The 20,436-nt window shown below is 45.2% G+C and overlaps 1 protein-coding gene across 23 annotated transcripts in view; it reads left to right on the forward strand.

Moving 5' to 3' along the window:
• Nucleotides 1-20,436, forward strand: part of FOXP1 (forkhead box P1) — a 487,040-nt gene that overhangs the window by 424,768 nt on the left and 41,836 nt on the right. For 22 of the 23 annotated variants that reach the window (XR_009448473.1, XM_059662966.1, XM_059662978.1 and 19 more), the window contains one exon: nucleotides 11,212-11,316. The exons of the other annotated variant lie outside the window; for it this stretch is intronic. Coding sequence is in view for 21 of the 22 variants with exons in the window: in XM_059662966.1 (XP_059518949.1) it covers nucleotides 11,212-11,316 (105 nt within the window). In the remaining variant the exon portion in view is untranslated. The remainder of the gene's footprint in view (nucleotides 1-11,211; nucleotides 11,317-20,436) is intronic. 23 annotated transcript variants of the gene reach the window in all.

The following is a 20,436-nucleotide window of genomic DNA, read 5'->3' on the forward strand; positions in this document are numbered from 1 at the left end:
ATGCCCTCACCCCCCTGTTGTCCGTGTCCATTGGTTAGGCCTATATGCTTGCATATAAGTCCTTTGATTGATCTCTCGCCCTTGCCCCCACCCTCCCCTGCCTTCCCTCCGAGGCCCAAGGGTCCGATCGATGTCCAAGATCAATTTAAATAAACCTTCCGGTCTTTATAAACCCTGTGTTCACCCAGCCTCGTGTGGACTCCCACTGTGTGTGCGTGTCACATCCTGGGATGTTTTGGCAGGATGCCCTCTTCTTGCTGAGACGGGCCTTGACCAAATATGGAACTGTGCTCATTGTATCGGGACCCTGCATTCATGATATACGCTGCTTTCCTAAAAGCCCAAATCTGTCCCTCACCTTCCGAAAAATATCCTTATCCTTCCAGGCTCAGGGCACCACTCCAGGTCAGAGGATCATAGTGCACAGCTAGAGTTTGGGACCTGGAGTTTGAGTTGACAAACCCACTGATTGAACAGCGGTGGCCAGGCTACTCCTGAGCAGTGTCACTCAGATCTGTGATCATGTGAGACGGGTGTTTGTTAAGCAGAAGTAGGAAATGACCTTCTCTCTGTGCTAACTTCTTGAGTCTTACCTGCTTTGTAATATATTTTTAAAGCAGCCTTGCATTTAATTCATTAATAACTCAGAGCAGCATTTTTATGAGTCTGGAGCTACTCTTGGTGAAGTTGCTCAATACCAGCACTTTCCATATTTCTTCATCTTCAACTTGTTCTTCAACCCACAGTTAATAAAGAGGGCACCTCGGGAGTGTTTCTTTAACTGCAGTAATTTTTAGGGCAGACACTTAGACCCATAGCACTCATGCTGCGGTCCCTGGCGGGCCCCATCTTCATCACGCCGGAGCCAGGGGCCTCCCAGTCTCCACCCCCCAACTCCTGAGTCAGAATCCGCAGGGTAAAAGATCTCTAGGTGATTTATATCCAAGAAAAAAATGTATGAAGCAATATCCTTTTCCTTGAACACAATTATGAACTTCTAAGGCCCAGACAGTGAATTTTGAGTCATTCTCTTGCCATGTTTAGTTTTTGCCGTATCTGGATTTGCCTATTAATACTTTTTATTTAATATCTTTCTGAAAATTGACTAACTTCAATAGATTTCAAAAAGGTTACCTCTGCGAAATCACAAATCTGATTTACCAGTTGCATTTCTTTTAGTAAACGTGGACATGAAACCAGCTTCCCCACCTTCAGCCGGCTTCTCCCAGTCTCTCCCAGCTCCTCCCGGCTTCTCCCAGCATATCTGGCTTCAGTGGCCGCAGTCAAGATACTGCAGAAAGATGACCCTCTACTTCTCTCAGGATAACTTGTAATTTGAGGGGGGAAATCCCTGAACATAGATGGTTAATAGCTTTTATTTCAGATGTAAAGTTAGTTAAGGGAGCCCCCACATCTCATGGCACAATTTTGAGAGCAGATAATATAACAATAATCTCTATCATCGCTTAAAAGCACAAATCTGGCACTTAATAGACTAATTCACAGTCACTCCATCGCAAGTTTTACTCATGAATATCATATCATGAGGGAATGTGAAATCCTTTAATTAAACATGATTTGAAAGCATCAGAAATGGAGACGAGTGTTTGGGGAGGGAGAGTGAAGGACTCCGTGCTGGGAGTGAACGCTGGGCGGCATGGATGTGCCTGTGCAGGGGACCCATCGCCGTCCCTCCGGGCCCGGCCTTTAACAGGCTCTGATAAACAGCTCTGTCTGTCCAGATTATAAAACCAGTTGCCAGCTTACTTTAGGAAAACGGATAAACACGTAGAATAGCACATTTCCATAATGAATGAAAAGCAAAGCTAAGGCAGAATGTGAGAAATAAGCTACGTCATCTCCAGGGGTTTTCGGTGGAGGTTAAAGGAGAACGTCATTTTACGAGGCTGCCAGGGCGCCGGCGGCTGCTTTGTTCCCACTCCTGTCCCCACGGAGCACTGCACTGTTGTAGGAAGCAGGAGACCTGTCCCTAGGCCTGCAGCCCGCTGTGAAGACACCGGTGCCTCTTAGTTTCTACCCGACACTGGGATTTGACTTGCAGCTGCTCTGGGGGAGGCAGCAATGGTGTGGAAGCTACCAGAGGAATGGCCCTAGCGCAGACACCAACGTCTGAGCGGTCACTTGGCTATTGTGAACCTGCCCTGACCTTTATGCGGCCGCCCGTGCTCAAGTTCCAAAGCCAACTCACCTGGTTTGGTGCCATTCAAGTTGACCTATTGATATCAATTAGTTCTTGAAAATTTAGCATAAAAATCTGAAATCTGGCCCTGGTTGCAAGGCTCAGTTGGTCGGAGTGTCCTCCTGTACACCAAGAGGGCGCGGTTTTCATTCCTGGTCAGGGCACATACCCAGGTTGCGGTTTCTCTCTCTCTCTCTCTCTCTCTCTCTCCCTCCCCCTCCCTCTCCCTTTCCCTCTCCCTTCCCCTCCCTTCCCTCCCTCCACCAGTCCTTTCTCTCTAAAAATCAATAAAATCATGTCCTCCAGTGTGGATTAAAAAACCTGAGGTTTGATTATTGTTTTAGTATCATTTTGTCACTAGAAGTCAAATTCATGCTCCCATATTCAGACCTAAGCAATCCCTGGTATGACACTGAAAATATCATTGAGAGTAGGATATCGTAGCACAGGAGAAGGCAGGGAAATGTTAAGTAGAAAGTGAATAGAGAAACGGGAATCATTTTCGTGTAAGTTAAAGAATCTACCAAACAAAGGGGAAAGTTTAAAAGTAGTGGTGGTTTCCATGGACACCGTTATGGTCACAGTTTTTATTAGTGGACGTCCTGACACGGGTCAGGAGAACACCCCTCAGGGACCGGCGGTGCCTGCGGCGGCTCCGTGTTAGGTTGGGAATGAGCAGCCCTTGCCGTGCAGCCCAAGTCCTTGGCCTCGATGGGCCTGCGAGAGGAGGATCTGTGGCTGACAGTGTCATAGGATGGACATAGGGAGCATGTGCACATGGACATGAGACGGAGGAATTGAGAGACGGGCAGGGAGAGGAGACCTGAGCCGCAGCGAGGCCCGAGGTAGTGGCGGCGAGCTGGCCCTGTTAGCCCGGTGCCTTGTCTCGGTCAGCGTGCCACTTTCGTTGGCCGGCTGGAAAGGCCCGATGGCAAGGAAGGGAGGGAAGCACACTGCGTCGAATTCCAAGGAGGGGGCATGGGATTCGTTGTACTTTCTGATGTGTGTACGGGAGGCTGTGGGCGATGGTTTAGATCCACAGGGGGAGGGACTGTCTGGCCCTCGGGCCGTATAGGCCCACAAAGGCATTGGGCCTGGCCCTGCCAAGGCATCAGGGGTGAGTTCATTAAATGTTTGACCAAATAGAGCAGGCTAATTTCATAATTTTGCATGGCCCAGGAGTGATGTTACAAATATCTAACTGGCCCTGGCAGGAAAAAGGTTCCCAGCCCCGCTTTAGAAGGAAACGGCCTGTGGGCAGTGATGGGCAGCAGGGGAGCCCCCTCTGTCACTGCGGCTGGAGGAGACAGGCCTCACTCTTTCTTCTTAACCGTAGTCATGGAGCACCTCCTCCCTACTCATCTTGTCAGTAAGAGGATAGTCCTGTGTCCTCTGCCCGTCCGTCTGCATATTCCTGGTAGAAGATTCATGGAAGTGTTACCACTGGGATTCCCTTCAGTTTTCAAACGCAGAAATGGAGGGCAGGCAGTTTAAATGACTGGCCAGGTTTCTGGTGGTTAGGGCTGCAGTCCTGACAAAGGAGGCCTTTATCCCTGAGCTCCCTGAGAGTGCTGGCGTGGAAGGCGAGGCCACGCCCACTCCTGCCTGGAGGGAAGGCGGAGCCACGCCCACTCCTGCCTGGAGCTGGGAGGAGGAGGAGCAGAAGGTGCTCATGCCCAGGCTGGCAGGGCAGGGAAGCATGCCTCACACTTGTCCTTCAAAAAGTGTTTGTACTAAGGTTTTATTTTTATTAAATTAAATAGATATTTCTGCCCCAGCAAACTTTAAAAGTTATTTTATAATTTAATGAAACTTCAAAAGTTACGTTATAATGTAAGTATAAATTCTTTTGAGAACACAAGCAGTATATTAGGGAAAAATAAATAAGCAAAAATGAAGTACAAAAGTACTACTGATATTATATTTATGTTCAGTTGGTTTTTAAAAAGCTGATAAGATAATTTATTTGGCATAGAGTTACGTTTTTATCAAACAGTGGTGGGACAATATACAGAAGAATGAAGTTGGGCCCCTTCCTCTCACCATGTACAGAAATTAATTCAAAATGTGTCATAGACCTAAATGTGAGAGCTAGAGCTGTTAGAAGAGAACATAGGGAAAAAAATAAAACAGAACTTTGGCAGCGCAACAGAAAAGAGACAGAACCCCAACATTTAACACGGGCAGCGGAATGAAGAAATGTTTCTCTGAAGGAGGTAGACACGTGGTCAAGAGGGCCAGTGACAGATGTCTGCCAGCGTCCGCCGTGGCTGGGGCCCAGGTGGTTGGAGCATCATCCTGGTGGGCTCTGTTTCTGCATTTGGGGTTTTGGGTTTGATCCCGGGTTGGGGTGTGTACAGGAGGCAACTGATAGGTGCCCTTCCCCTTCCCCTCCCCCTCCCCCACCTCTCCCTCTTTCCCTCTCCTTCCCCCCCCCCCTCACTTCCTCTCTAAAATCAGTAAACATATTACATATTCTTGGGTGGATAATAATAAAAAGATGTCAACACTATTAATCACTAAGGAAATATAAATCAAAAGTACAAAAAGCTACCCCTTTACATCCACTGGGGTGGCTAAGAGAGCCACACAGCCAGTGTTGGCTAGATCTGGAGAAACTGGAGCCCTCAGACAGTGCAGCTGCTTTGGAAAAGAGTCTGGCAGTTCCTTAAGATGTTAACTCGCATCACCACATGACAACACCCTACTCTTAGATGTGTAGCCCAGAGATTTAAAAACCTACTCAGACTAGCATGCACTGTCACACTGGCACTAAGCACAATAGCCAGAATGTGGAAACAGTCCAGACGTTTGCCAGTTGATGAGTGGATAAACAGAACATGTACATCAGAGGAATAGTATTGAGCCATGAAAAGGAAACGGAGGGCTGACACTCACTGCACAGTGTCCGTAAACCTACATACCACTATGCTAAGAGAAAGAAGCCAAATACAGAAGGCCACATACTGTATGATTCCATTTATATGAAATGTCCAGAATAGGCGAGTCTTTAGAAACCGAGAGTAGGAAAGAAAAAGGTACTCCACAATTTTGAGTGATTGGAGAATGACCAGCAGTTTTCTGTAACTTAATTTATCAAATAACATGCCAGTGAAATAAAATACAATTTATGATCTGGCTTATTTTTTCTTGGGGTCGGGAAGAGAAGCTTTAAATCCAAATGGGAACAGATGTAGCCTTTTGTTACAGATGTATCAGAAATTGAGAGAAGAAGGAGACGGGTGAATTTGGAAAAGAAAAAACAAGTAGGGAGAGACGTAAAAGAGGGACGGACGGGAGAGCCCGGGGCAGGGCACAGAGGAGCCCTGTGCCTGTGGAAGGAGAGCTGGCATTTGAATTAGTAGGAAATACCTTGGGGTTTAGCAAGGTGTCTATTCTTTTTATCTCCGTCAACGATGATACTCACAGTTGCCTCAGAGAAAATTAGCTCACAGGACTAATGGTGGAAGGACCACTGAAGACTGCAGACTGAAAGTGAGCTGTTCTTGGTTTTAGCAGGTGAATTCAGTGGTTGTAGGTCTGAGTTTTGGTGAATTGGTGAACTTGGGAAGGCAGTAGTGGATAGTCATCATTGAGGACATAAAATCCTCTCAAAGGCTAAAGTCACTGTTGAGGTTAAGTCTCTGGCTGATATACTTTGATATGAAAAGAATAAATAAAAATTAGTTTTTTGAAGTTTATCTTTATTGTTAAATTTATCTTTATTACAGATGTTTCCTTTGTTTGTGTTCCCCCCCCCTTGACCCCTTGACCCCACACCCGTCCCCCAGGCCTTCACCACTACATTGTCTGTGTCCATGAGTCATTACTTATATGCATATAAGTTCCCAGGTTAATCACCCCCTCCACACCCCCACATTCCCTCTGAGATTCGTCCGTCTGTTCCATGCTTCTGTGTCTAGAAACAATTCTTAAGTAAATGTCATAGGAAATGACATGACAACATACTGTATTTACTATTGTGTAACATCAGGAATTGTTGTTACATATTTATGTGTAATCACCCTTTCCTTGGCAAGCCGGCTCTTTCTAATCTGAAATGCTATCACTATTATTTTGTTAAAATCATCCTTAATTTTTACATGTCAAGGATTATCAAGACAGTGTTAAATCAGCTGGTTTTTCTGCTTGCATACTGTTTGTATTTGATATATTCACAATAAAATCAATCGAAAGTGCCAGAATGCTGTTTTCTCCAATACATGGGCGTCATTCTGGTCATTGCCTTTAACAGCATGAATGATACTAACACAGGTGTCTACCTTCCAAAAACGAGGATGCACAGCTCAGTGTATAGAAATTAAGTAGAACGATGTCATTACGTCCTGCCTGTCCATTCATGAGTCCATCTAGCACTTCCTGGCCTGTGTTCTGCGGGAGGTACTGAGCGTGTGGACATGAATTAGACCCAACCCTGTCCCTGGGAGTTTCCAGCCCAGGAGTTTACAGTGAGAGACACTTACTAAGCAACTGAATCTCAATTTTAAAAACTTTAACTTGGGGCCAGCAAGTTTCATTCCTTCAGAGCCGGGGCGTCTTTACTTGTCCCTGGCCCAGGCAGCTGCAAAGCGCCCCCTCCCCCGCGAGTGGTCCTTGAACCGTTTAGTTATGTGATTGGCTCACAGGAGTTATTTGACCATTGGATACCACGTGGTCATTTTCCCACCATGTTTCATTCTATAAATCTCCTAATCAGTTCAGGGTAAAAACCTCCTTTCCCTTGTTTTTGAAGTTCCCTCCTTGTCCTTTCCGGCAAGTCCCCAAAGGCAGTCCGAACTTGAGTGTTAGTCCCACTCTCCTGAGACGGACTCAGTCCGGCTGGTGGGCTGACGGGGCTTCCGACAGGAGGGGCCAGAGGCCCCGGGCCGAGGGCAGAGCACCGGCTCTTCTCGTGGGCGTGTGTTTATTTTTGAGAAGTTACCGTTGCACAGCAAACAATTCCTGCAGCACACAAGATAACAACTTCACCGGAAACCAAAAATGACCACCTGCCTCCCAGCCCCGCCCCAAGGGCCGCAGTTATTACAGAATCTTTCTCCAGACGTTCTGCCAGGTCCCCTGCCAGCCTGTTCCTCTTGTTTCCAAAGCCGAGCACTTTATTTCAGACAATTGTGTATTTAAAAGTATCCAGTGGTGTATTAACAGGGAGAAGCAAGTGACAGTAGTGTGAGTGTTTCCACTTGGCAGACTAGGGATGCATGAGCAGGCCATGCGGGTGGCTGCTGGGCTGGGGAGAGGCGTGTGCTCCGTCGGGAGCCTGCAGTCATATGGATTTTAAAAAAATAAGAGCAGATAATCTTTTCATAATAAGAACATAGTTTTAATGCAGAGGCATATTTTTTAAGCGGACTCTGAGTGTGGGACTCTGCTGTGAGGAGTTGACTCTCTCTGGACTTCAGGGGTCACTGGTTGTCCCTCCGAGGCCTCAGTCAGTTGTCATCTGTCCTTCCTGACCAGGTTGAACGAAAAATAAATTCTTAGTGCATAGCAGCTTTTATTCAAGCCATGGCGCCTCCACAAATACGTTAACCAAAACCCAGGCGTGGGGGGAGCGCGAGCACCACGTGAAATCATGCACATCTTCTTGTGGCCGTAAGCTCCTCTACTGAATGGGTAGCATTTTCGTTCATCAGATTATTTTCAGAACACTCAGCTGAACCCAGAAAGCACAGTAGAATCAGCATTTGCAGTGTTTAGCTACATGAATCCCTCATTTTGTTGCACTTCGTAGATACTCCTTTGTTGGAGTTGTTGTCTTACAATGTGAAGGTTTGTGGAACCCTGCCACAGAGGTGATCACTCCTTGAAGGCTCAGATAGTGGGTAGCAGATTTTAGCATGAAAGTATTTTTAATTAAGGTAAGTGCATTGGTTTTTTAGACATAATGCGATTGCATACTTAATAGACCATAGAATAGTGTAAACGTAACTTTTTATATATACACTGGGAAACCAAAATAAAGCGTGACTCACTTTATTGCCATATTCGCTTTATTGCAGTCATCTGGAACCGAACCCACAATATCTCGAGGTATGCCTGTATTGATATTAATTTTATATCCTTACTCTAGTTGAGGTTTCAGGTTTCCAGTTTAAAGAATCACACAAAAATATGTGTAATGGCTAAGAATGGAGTTGGCATGTAGCATTTCTCAAGAGCAACTTGACAGAATATTCATAGTAAATTTTAAAACTTAGCACTTGTTAACTGAGTGATCCCATTTCTCTGAATGTATCTTCTGGTAAAAATCAGTTATATACTTGGATGTTTAGCCTGGTAAAATTTATTTCTGACATTATTCATAAATTAAGGAAACAGGAAAGGAATCTCAATGTCCAAAGCAGAAGAAGGTTAGATAAATTTTGGCATGCAACTAGAGTCTTTACACATCAGTAAGTAAGGTACTTGAAGACTGGTTGATACCATGAGGACTTATTTACAAAATTGCATTGGCTATAAAAGAATGATATAAACTTCATGCTTTAATTTGTCAAAAATATGTATGTGTATAAGTATAATTTTTTTATTTTCAACATTTTCCAAGTTTTCTGCAATTAACATATATTAACTGTTAACATTATGAAAATACCTTAATAATCTTAATAAAATTGGTAAGGAAAAAAGTTATTATGGTTAAGATTTTTCTTTTCTTTTTAAGCTATTTGTAATAACATTTTTTTAAATGATTTCCTTTCAAGAATTCTAGTAGTTAGAAGGATTCTTTAATTTCAAATATTGTCAATTTCTTTAAATTCAATGTTGTGTCACCTACCTTTCTAGTTTTATTGAGATATAATTGATATACAGCATTGTATAAGTTGTACACCATAACAACTTGTGTACATAGATGATAAAGTGATTATCATAATAAGTTTTATTAGCATCCGTCATTTAAAATGGTTGCATCTATTTACTCCTTTAAAAAACACGAAGGAGAACATGGATAATAGCAGCTCTTTCCTTCAGTCCAGTGGAATTTTACCCTTCTGCCCGTGGGCTTTTTCATAAATCTCGCTCTGGCCATCTTAGTTTACTGTGTTATTCTTGTCTCTGTGAGGGACACCCTCAGTGCTCTCATAAGTTAGTTTTGTACAGGGTTGGGTGTGTTGTTGTTGTTTCCAGGTTTATTTTCTATTTTAAGGCAAAATAGCTTATTATTATTTTCAAATCATATTAGATTTCCAGCAAAATCATTCAAAAGCCATAGGGAGATCTATTGATCTTCGTTAAGGTGTCATTCTGTGTATGTGTGTGTTTCATATTCATGGTTTTTAAAAGTTTATCTTTATTGTTGAAAGTATTACAGATGTTCCCCTTTTTTCCCATTGACCCCCTCTACCCTGATCCCACCTCCTCCTCAGGCCTTCACCACGCTTTTGTCTGTTCATGGGCAATGCATATATGCATGTAAGTTCTTCCCGCTGAAATTCGTCAGTCTGTTCCATGCTTCTATGTCTCTGGATCTCTTTTTTTAGTCAGTTTATTTTGTTCAGTAGATTCCACATATGTGTGAGATCACGTGATTCTCATCTTTCTCTGACTGGCTTATTTCGCTTAGCATAATACTCTCCTGATCCCTCCATGCTGTCTCAAAGGGTAAAAGATCCTTCTTTTTTACAGCTACATAAGTGTGTTTATTTTTGATGTTCACTGTGGCGTAATTACAAGTAAGGGACAAGTGGCATTTGTGTATGTCTGCTGTATGAATGTGAATCAATAAAACATATTAATACACATCCTGGTGGTGATATGAAATACAAGACTCATGACCTGGCCGGTGTGGCTCCGTTAGTTGGAGCATCATCCCGTGTACCACAGGGCTTTGGGCTTGATTCCCCCTGGGGCACGTAAGCTTTGGGTTAGATCCCGGGTTGGGGCACGTAAGGAATGTAACCAATCGGCGTTCTCACATTGATGTTTCTCTTTCTCTCCCTTCTCCTCTCTCTAGAAAAAAAACTTTAAATAATAAAATAAAATACAAGACTCCTGTGTGTGTACAGGAGTGCGTGCGTGCATGTGTGAGTGTGTGAGAGTGTGTGTGTGTGTGTGTGTGTGAGATAATTCCCTGTGCTTGAAGTTAAAAGTCAGGAAGAGGCAGTGGAAAAAGTTGCAAAATAGCCCGTTCCTTGAAGAGAATGTGCTTGTGCACAAAACACAACTTTCAGTGTTAGTTTTATATTTCTATTTGATGGAAAAAGGTTATGGAAACAAATGTGAAAATACTTTGTCTGAAAGAAGTCTAGCTGCAGAACCTAAGAGAGAAAATCCTTGAGAATGTGGTTCATCAGCGAGTGCACAGCTATGCTTCCCCGAGTGCACGCGGCCGGGTCCTATGACTGGTCCATGGGCCAGGTCGTCGGATCCATCGGAACCCCGCCGGGGGCTTACCACTTTCTTGTTCTTGCCAAGTTTTCTCTCACACTTGGGTCAGCAATTTCAGGGATATGATCTTCTTGCCATTATTAGCTTTTTTTTTCTTTTAAGCTAATTACTTGGATATGTTTGTCTTTCTGAAGTATTTTATTATTCTCAATTATTTAATTGCACTATTGTTTGACAAAATTAACTTGTGAAAAGATTGTGTGAATTATGGTAAAGTAATTTATGGTGGAAGGGAAGAGAAAAATGTATAATCTGGGTAAAAAACAGTAAGAGAATCAAAATTAAGTACAGATTTTGCAATTTCATTGTGCAGATTAACAGATAAGTTCCAGCTCCTTAAAGAATCCTTCGCAGTCTGAGCAGAGAGCTTTGCATCTAATCAAAGCCTGTCAGACACCTTTCCTGCACGGTGGCACGTTGCTAACATCCCGCCGTTGGCACTTGGGCATTTAACTCTTGCTTTTAAGTAACAGTGCAGAGTGAATGAGTGAAATTCCTGGGGAAAGGGCGCTCAGAGTCGTTCCGTTGGCTTTGGGCCTCTGGGTTCCGTGGCGGGGTGGTCCCTGGCAGCAGGCTCCTTCTCTGAGCCCCTGTGTGTTTTCTTTCAGCTTGCCCCACGAGGAGCACCCCCATAGCCATCCGCTCTATGGACACGGTGTGTGCAAGTGGCCAGGCTGTGAAGCAGTGTGCGAAGATTTCCCATCGTTTCTAAAGTAAGAATGGTTCTACGTTGCTTGCTTCTTTTCGTAGCCATCCCCTCCCCGTCCATGCTTTTCCTCATCAAATGCCTGTTTGCTGGAGGGTGTCACACGACTGCTTTGAGAGGGACTGGACATCTCAAGGTCGGGCACACCGTCTCGGGAATGGTTACAACTTGGAGGGAGGCCTGCCCTGTCGAGAGCAAGGGGTGCACCCGCCCAAGGGCGGTGTGACACACTTATTAGTAAGAGCCTAGGTTCACCCCTTTTTTTTTCCAGAATGAAAGTGATTAAAAAAAACGTTCTCCCAATATTAAACTTGCAGTTAGTTTTCACTTTTATTCATGTCTCTATACAACAAATCAATGACCGCTCATTAGCTGACTTTTCTAAAATTGGTGCCAGTTACTGGCCAACGGCAGCTTGTTGATTGGGCCTTTTCTGTGTTTCCATACAAATGACTTTATAAACATAAACAGTGGCTGCTGAGGAAATGCTGACAGCTTGATTCTTATCTTTCTATTTTGGTGTTGACTTGTGTTCCCATCCTTGTCTTTGTGTGGAGAGTGCAGTAACTTTAATTTCTACAATTGAAGTATAACTAAAATTTGGGTTATCTTGTTTGAACCTGTAACACATGTCAAGTACCTCTGGAAGTTACTGATGTGTCTACCTGAAGTGAAATGCTTTGCACTGCAACTTAGTATTTCCCTTACCTGCCCTACATGATTGACATCTTGTAAGTATATCGGTGATATCATTGAGTCATTGATATGTAGCCTGAAAGTTAATACAGTATGTTTAATATATTTCTATACCACGGAATAATCAAATATATGCACGGATGTGACTCCTAGATCTGGGTGCATGATGGTTACAAAGGGAGTGTGAGAGGGTCTTCTCTTCGGGCTTTTCCCTCTCATTCATGCCTCAGGAAATAGTCAGGCTAATTGACGTGGAGGTGTCTGTCTGCTCCTGTGTGGACTTCATATTGTTCGGACAATCTATCTGTCTTTATGGACTTGGGTACAAATGTAGTACTAAAGCCACCTTAGAGGTAGAGCTAGTGTTACCTGCAAGAAATTTTGGTGAATATCATGTTTCGATTCATGAGTGGAAATCTATGGGTTTATTTCATCGCTTCCCTCCCAGCTTTAATATTTCACTTTAACAGCACTATGTGTTCATTGAAAATGGAAGTACTCACATTTTTTTAGGAAGAGATGCCTACAGTTGTTTCTGAACATCAAGTCAAGATCAGTGACATTTTATTTTAAATTAAGCAACAGCACTTTGCAATTATTATGATTCAAGTTAGTGCTATTGGGCTTTGTTCTCTTATGAATCACTCATTATAGAATCTTTGTATTGTTATTTCCTGATCATTTGCCAATTCCTATTTAGGTATTAAGAGGAAAAGGTCTTTCTAGAAACCACTTTTAAGTTCCATCTTGATTCTGATTTCACTCATCTATAGAAAGACCAGTGAACATCCCAAACCAGGATTTATTTGTATAAAGTCTTCAGAACTATAAAATTGCTGTCAATACGTTTGGTGACATGTTTCAATTTTAAAGTCACAGGAAAATGGGTAGTTTTCCAATTTGACCCATTTAAAGCATTTTGTTAATTAGCCAAACGTATTTCCACCCTAATCTGCAAATCGTAGGTCATTTATTATGTGAGCTGACAATTAGGGGATGCACATGCACACACACATATGTATCTACAATAATAAAAGAGAAACATGGTAATTGGCATACGACTGCTACCCTTCCCATTGGCTAATCAGGGCAATATGCAAATTAACTGTCAGCCAAGATGGCTGCCGGCAGCCAGGCGCTTGAAACTAACATGAGGCTTGCTTGCTTCAGTGACGGAGGACTCCAACGTTCCCCGCCTGCCTTGCAGGCCTCTGAGCCTGCAGTTTCAAACATTGTAACAAATATAGAAGCTAAACAAAACTCCAGAAACCAGCTTTCAGCCGCTGGGATCTCAGAGCTGGAATTGATACAGAGTTTTGAGAACCGAAACAAACCAGATACCTGCTTTCAGGAGTGGAGGCCTAAGAGCTGGAGCCTCAGAGCTAAAGCTGGCCCAGAATAAAAAAAAAAAAAAAAAAAAAAAGGAGCAGTTGGGAGCTTCAGTCCCAGCCTGAAAACAGCCCTCAGCCCCTCACCCAGACTGGCCAGGCACCACAGTGGGGACCCCCACCCTGAAGGGTGTGTGACCAGCTGCAAACAGCCATCATCCCCTCATCCAGGCTGGCCAGGCACCCCAGTGGGGACCCCCACCCTGATCCAGGACACCCTTCAGGGCAAACCAGCCAGCCCCCACCCGTGCACCAGGCCTCTATCCTATATAGTAAAAGGCTAATATGCCTCCCAGCACCGGGATCAGCGTGACAGGGGGCAGCGCCCAAACCCCCTGATCGCCCTGTGGCTCTGTGTGTGACAGGGGGCGGGGCCACAACCTCCCTATCGGCCCTGCTCTGTTCGTGACAGGGGAAGGCGCCCCAACCCCCTGATCGGCCCTGCTCTGTGGGTGATAGAGGGCGGCGCCCCAACCCCCCCCCCCCCCCCCCACGGGCCCTGCTCTGTGTGTGACGGGGTAGAGCCATAACCTCCCCATCGGCCCTGCCCTGAGTGTGACAGTGGCGGCACCCCAACCCCTTGATCAGCCCTGCTCTGTGGGTGATAGAGGGCAGCGCCCCAACCCCCTGATCTGCCCTTCTCTGTGCGTGACAGGGGGCGGTGTGCCAACTCCCCTATTGGCCCTACTCTGTGAGTGACAGAGGGGAGCTCCCCAACCCCCTGATGGGCCCTGCTCTGTGCGTGACAGGGGGGAGCTCCCCAACCCCCTGATGGGCCCTGCTCTGTGCGTGACGGGGGGGGGGAGCTCGCAAACCCCCTGATCGGCCCTGCTCTGTGCGTGACAGGGGGTGGCGCCACAACCTCCCCATCGACTCTGCCTTGAGTGTGACAGGGGGCGGTGCCCCAACCCCCCAATCGGCCCTACCCTGAGCGTGACTGAGGGTGGCATTGCAACCTCCCAATCCGCCCTGCTCTGTGCATGACAGGGGCGGCGCCCCAACTCCCCAATTGGCCCTGCTCTGAGCCCAACCAGGGGCTGCACCTAGGGATTGGGCCTGCCCTCTGCCACCAGGGAGCAGGCCTAAGCCAGCAGGTCGTTATCTCCCAAGGGGTCCCAGACTGCGAGAGGGCACAGGCCGGGCTGAGGGACCCCCTCCACCCCCCAGTGCACAAATTTTTGTGCACCGGGCCTCTAATATGTATATGTATGTGTATATGCAAAAGGACACCTCCACGAGGAGACAGCACCATTTTAAACCACATCTAGTACTAAAGAAATTAATCAGAAGATCATTAGGATTGAGGCCTAGACTTGATTCCTTAAAAGCAAAAACAAAATCGCCCTTTTCTCACGGTGCTCCGAGTCTGGCTCTTGTATAAGAAGCCTGCTGTCAGATCCAGTAGTTGTAGGTGGGACATGCTGGGCTCAGTTCCTGTTTGCTCAGTGGAATCGGAAAGCCCACCACCAACCTGCAGCTTTAGCTTACTTTCTAGTCCTTATGTATTGACTTAGGTTTGTCAGAGGACTTCCGTTTGGAAGCTGTAGACCTTCAACTTAAATTGGCTTACGCCAAAGAAGTGGCCGGAGATTCTAGGTGATAATTGGTCTCCGTAACGAGGAAGCCCAGTGGTTTAGAGCCGCTTCCAGGATGGCTGCGCCCAGATGCCTAAGCAAGGTCATTCCCCTTTTCCGTTCTTTGTCTCTTAGCTCTGTTTTCTTTTGTGCTGCCTTCATTCTTTCCAAGTGGAACCGGCTGAAGAAGACAGATAGACAGGTCACAGGTTCATCAATCCCAGAGGCATCTCTTTCCCAGAAAAAGTGCTGGGAGACTGTCATAGCTCAGAGTGAGCCGCGCACTGCTCGGAGCCAGTCACAGTGAGAGCCAGCCCTGCCCACCCCGCGCACTGCAGGGTCCACTGCAGGGTGCACTGCAGGTCGGGGGAGAGGGAACAGTGAGGGTTGTGAACCAGCGCGGGGAGAGGACATGCTCAGGGAGGAAAACTTCAGAGCTCAGTGCATTCTCTCGTGCTTTCCTGAGTGACCTGCTGCTCAGCCACGTATGACAAACGCAGGATTTTAATTTTCTTCGACAGCGTGATGTTAGCTCTTGGAAATTCAGTGTTGTCTTCAGGTTTCGGTCTCCTGCCCGATGCAGTGGAAAATAGTCTTCTGCAGATCCCTCTCCCCACGTCTCGGTGCAGGCTGAGGGAGCGCGGTGGCTGTCAGGAAGCCAACTTTTCTTCCCAGTGAACGGACTGAGCCACCCAGCTGTGGTTCAGACAAACGCGTGCTCCTCAAGGATGCGTCCTGGAGTCATGGCCGCTGGGAGTGACGTTTCAGGCAGTTCTTCTCAGGTTGCCAGATCCGTAGACTGAAAGCACGTCTTTCCTGGGCACATTCTGGTCCATGCTCTACCTTTCTTCGTTGTGTTTTTTTGTGGCCTCAGCAAATTGGTACTCGTGGCGCTTGGACTCTCCCAGGCACTCTTGCTCAACAACAGGTATCCTTGCTCTGACCTGGATGTAGATGTTGCTTCACAGGTTTTCTTCACCTACTAGTATATTCTGATCTCCTAATCTTACACTCCCCTGGCAAGAGTTCATAATTAAAGAGCCCTGAACTGTGCAACAGGCACAATCCCAAGTGCTTTACATATTATAACTCACTTAACCCTCACACACACCTTACAGTGATACGATTGAAGTATTACTGTCAGCCGACAGGTAGACCTTAAGTCACACAGCTAATAACGGGGGGTGTCAAGATCCAGCCCCAGGCATTCTGGCTTCATAGCATTTGCTCTTAACTGCATGGTACCACCTGCTTGGAAGCAGTGATTTTATTAACTATATGCCTTCTACTTAAGGCTCGAGCAGTGCATTTGATTAACTGTATGCTTTCTCCTTACATAAAGAAGCTTTGAAGAAAGGCCGATTGGGTGGTGCAAGCACTTACTGTTAGTGCGATTGTGTTCTTTGTGCTGGTTGCATAGCATCTCCGGCCTAGGTGTCAGCGCCTGTAGTTTGGGAAGATGGTAGCAGGAAGCCCTCTGAGGGCTGTTAGAATTAGACGTCTATCATGGAAAGAGCCTGGCCCATACTAGGCACTTTTAAAGAATATTAGTACTTCTCTTCTTACTTACCTAATTCAGCATTTTTCAAGGAGAGATCATTTACAATATCCACTCATGTCTGACCTCCCCCGGGAAGGGGTGGTGACGGTGCACAGCCTTGAAGTGGCAGAAAAGCCTCTTCCTAGTAACTGTTAATCATACGTTTCTGGTCAGAACCCCACATGGCTGAATGTGGTCGCAGGGCGGGAACAGCCAGCTTTCTCTGTAAGGATCAGATAGCAACTGAGAGTCTCTGTCATGCCTCCCCCACCGGGGGGTGCAGCAGCAGCCGTGGGACCACACGTGAGGAGGGTGGCTGTGTCCCTGGGACCAGATTGCTGACCTCTGGCACAGGGTGAAATTTTTGGTATCATCACATTTTTAGCTGAGAAATCTTTTTGCAGTTCCTTGGCCATTGCTGCCCAGTGTTTTTTTTGTTTGAATTCACAGTTTATTCCTGTTTGGGGTGTCCATGCGTGCGTTGCCGTTACTTCCTGCACCAGCAGCTGCCGCGGGCTGGCTCCTGCTTTCTGAGTCCCGTGTGAGGGGAAAGTGACTTTGATGGGTAACTGTTTTCTGGTCTGTTGCTAGGGTGCTACCATGTAACTTCTAAAGAGGCCAGGATCAGCGGTTCAGGACAAAAATCCCATCTGACAATAAAATGCCACTGTGAACTGAGAGGGGTTAAGGGAGGGGCCTGGGGACTCACGGGTCTAAAGATGATATTCTTTGTCCCTCCTGAGAAAGCAGTATTGTAACTGTTGGTAAATAAAAAGCCGAGATTTGACACTTTCTGTGACCATTCTGCAGTGTTTATTCCCAAGGCGAGGCCCACCATGGGGCCTGGATTTCCAAGATAAACACTGCTCATCTCACCACCGGTCCCCCGGCTCCCAGGCCACTTTATCAGAATCTGCAGACACCCCTCTGTTGAACGCACTTATTTCCCTGTTTTCTCTCAAAACAAGTTACAGTTTTAGTGTTGATTTTGAAAAATCTATCAACCATGAGTTCCCATGTGACGGTCGTATTTGTGAGGAGTGACTGCACCAGCAGGTGCTCTGCTAAGGCTAGTGAAAGCCACAGCCTGCGTGGCTGGGCATCTGCAGACAGAAAAACAAAACAGGCGGGGGGGGGGGGGGGGGGCGGGGCGGACTGGACTGGACAGGGCGGATGGGGTGGGGCGGGTGGGGCGGGCTCCTGGCCGCCCTTGCTGCCACTGGGATTTCACACCAGGTCGAACACAGTCTTTACCAGTGAAAAAAATGGATTTATAATTCTCCCCTTTTTCTTTTTAAAAAGGGACTCCTACTTGGCAAGGGAGAGAGTAAATTTGAAGTTAAATCATAACCACATTTTCCTGTTTCCCACTTAGAATGTAAAATCAGGTGCAGACCCTAGTTGCTCAAATACCAGGTACCCTTAAGTGCTTGGGGGAAATATTCCCTTTTCCCTAGATTTTCTTTTAGATGATCACTTGTATAACATCTAATAAAAGTGTAATTTGTATCCTTGCTTAGTATCTATTTGAAAGAAATTTTTGGTGGTTATTTTGTTGTTGTTTCCATTTTTTGTTTTTTTCTCCTGGGGGAAAAAAACACCATGCAAAACAAAAAATTATTTGAATATTAGTGAGATGTATATTACTTATTGAAGCCAAAATGAATTTTATACGTGCTCTAATGGGCATGGCCGGCAGGGAAAGAAATGTTGGGAGAAAGTGCTCAGAGCTGAAACTTTGACCCTTTGGAAAAGGCCAGGGTTATAGACAGGAGAAGACATTTCATTGCTGATTTGCTCTAAACAATTTTTTTTTTCTGTGAATTTTACTTCTCGAAACTGTGAAGAGTTTTATGTGAAAGAAACTACTAAGTGCTTTCTGTAATGTTTTCACAAGTGTTTTTATCATGGTAACATCTTGTTTACTTTAGTTCCCTGCCTAAAACTACTTGGAACATGTTAAGAAAACATTTCAAGAAAGCCTGGACAAAGAGGCTTTTGTTTAACAGCCACTGTGAGGCTGGGAGGATCACAAAGGTGTTAACTTTCAGCCCCTTAAGCACTTCCACATGAAATTCCAGCAACTCTGTTTGTGGTTTTGGAAAAACAAAGTGTATGTTAAAGAAACCAGGTATATGCTAATACATGTCGAAAGAGGCCGGATATCATAAATTGTTTCAGACCCATTTGTGGCTCTCAGTTTGCACGCCTGGATGTTCTGCATTGAATGACCCCTGGTTAGTGCAGGAGAGGGAGCCATGCAGAGGCCTGGCCGTCTGTACCGTGGTGTCTGCAAATTGAATCCCAGCCCACAGTGTGTCCCCATCCCAGGTGACAAGCCTGCCCATTACAAAATGAGCTTAATATTGTTATGAATTTGACTTTTCCACGAATCATGCATTTTTGAGTCATTTTTAGAAAAATAAAAATTGGGTGTGACCAAAAAACTTTTTTCCCCTTAAAAAGTCTCTCACATTTCTGATGTTGTTCAGGAGTTCAAGACCTTAACAACTTCTCAAAGAGGTCAGAGTGGCCTAAATACCACAGTGCCCTCTAGTGATCTATAACATATTAGATAGAAAAGTTTAGACAAGTTTGCCAAAGATAACAGGCCCAATGCCACCAGTTTGCTCTAAAAGAAGCAAATAACATTTGAATGCACTTTTTTTTTTTTTTTTTAGCAAACAGATTTTAGTCAGAAATGCAAATGAAATGTAATCTTTTTTTTGTAGGCTGTGGAAGCATTAGAAGAATTTTTTAATGTCTACCCCTGCAATTAATTCTGCATAGACCTGCCTGTGTGTAGACAGCAGGCTGCGTCGCTGTGGACACTCGGTTGTGTGTCTATATGTTGTAAGAGCTATTAGGTATTTCACGTGGCATTTCCGGTGTGTGATTAGAAGGCGTTACTTAAAAGACAGGGATCATCTCTGCTCCACACTTTTATTGACACTGTCTACCCTATTATGGCTATGTCTAAATGGTAAAATTTATTATTAGCTGTAGTGTCACAAAAGTCTGAGACAGCGATTTTCCTTTCAATAAAAGTAGTTAAAAACCTTTTAGAAAATCCATAATTTTGATTGCTGGTACTTCATAAATGTATAACTGGTACTTTTTAGCTGTCTCTTTAGGGAAAAATGAGTTTTATCACCTGCAGTACCTGGGTTAATGAAATCGTGTGCTGGAAGTTAGCCAGGATGAAAGATGAGATCATTCCAAGACCCTAATATTGGCAACAGGTTTTATAAAAAGCTCTGATTCTTGAGTGAAGCATCATTAGATTTTTTAGTTATTATTTTATTTAAATTGAGGGATTAAGTTAGTTGTCATTTTCAAAGTTTCTGTACTGGCGAGATTCTCATCTGGCAACACATTCACAACCCAGTGACCTAGAAACCCACGCGGAGCCAAGAGAAACAGAGCCGTGTCCATCAGGGCCGAGTGGAAGAATTTCCGTGCTTCAGGTTTCAGCTCCAGTTCCTGTTCAGCCCTTTACAAATCACGACTCTCAGCTCAAATTTGAAATAATGCTGCCTTTTTCCCCGGGTTCCTCCTGTGTTTGATTGTTTGTGGATATTAGCTGTCCAGGAAATCCCATACTTACAGATATAAATCCAGAATGATCTTGTTTTTCCGCAGCCAGCCCAGGATGTATGAGACAGTTATGATGATTTGTTAATTCTGTGACCTGTGTTTATTTTATGTGCCGGGATCAGCGGCTGGAGCAGCCTCATGTCTCATACACAGAAAGCAGCACTAGCCCTTTCCTTTTCTGCTTTATTTTTTGGAAGGTTTTTTTTAATCTCCCACTGCCTGTTCGTTTCGCACTTCTTCACATGGCGATAAGCGAGCGGGACGCCGTGCCGCCACACGCAGCTCAGGCCCATCGAGGCAGGTCTTTGGAGACGGAGACGGCGCTGGCACAG

The sequence above is a fragment of the Myotis daubentonii genome, chromosome 14 (assembly GCF_963259705.1).
Source record: "Myotis daubentonii chromosome 14, mMyoDau2.1, whole genome shotgun sequence".
Taxonomy (NCBI): Eukaryota; Metazoa; Chordata; class Mammalia; order Chiroptera; family Vespertilionidae; genus Myotis; species Myotis daubentonii.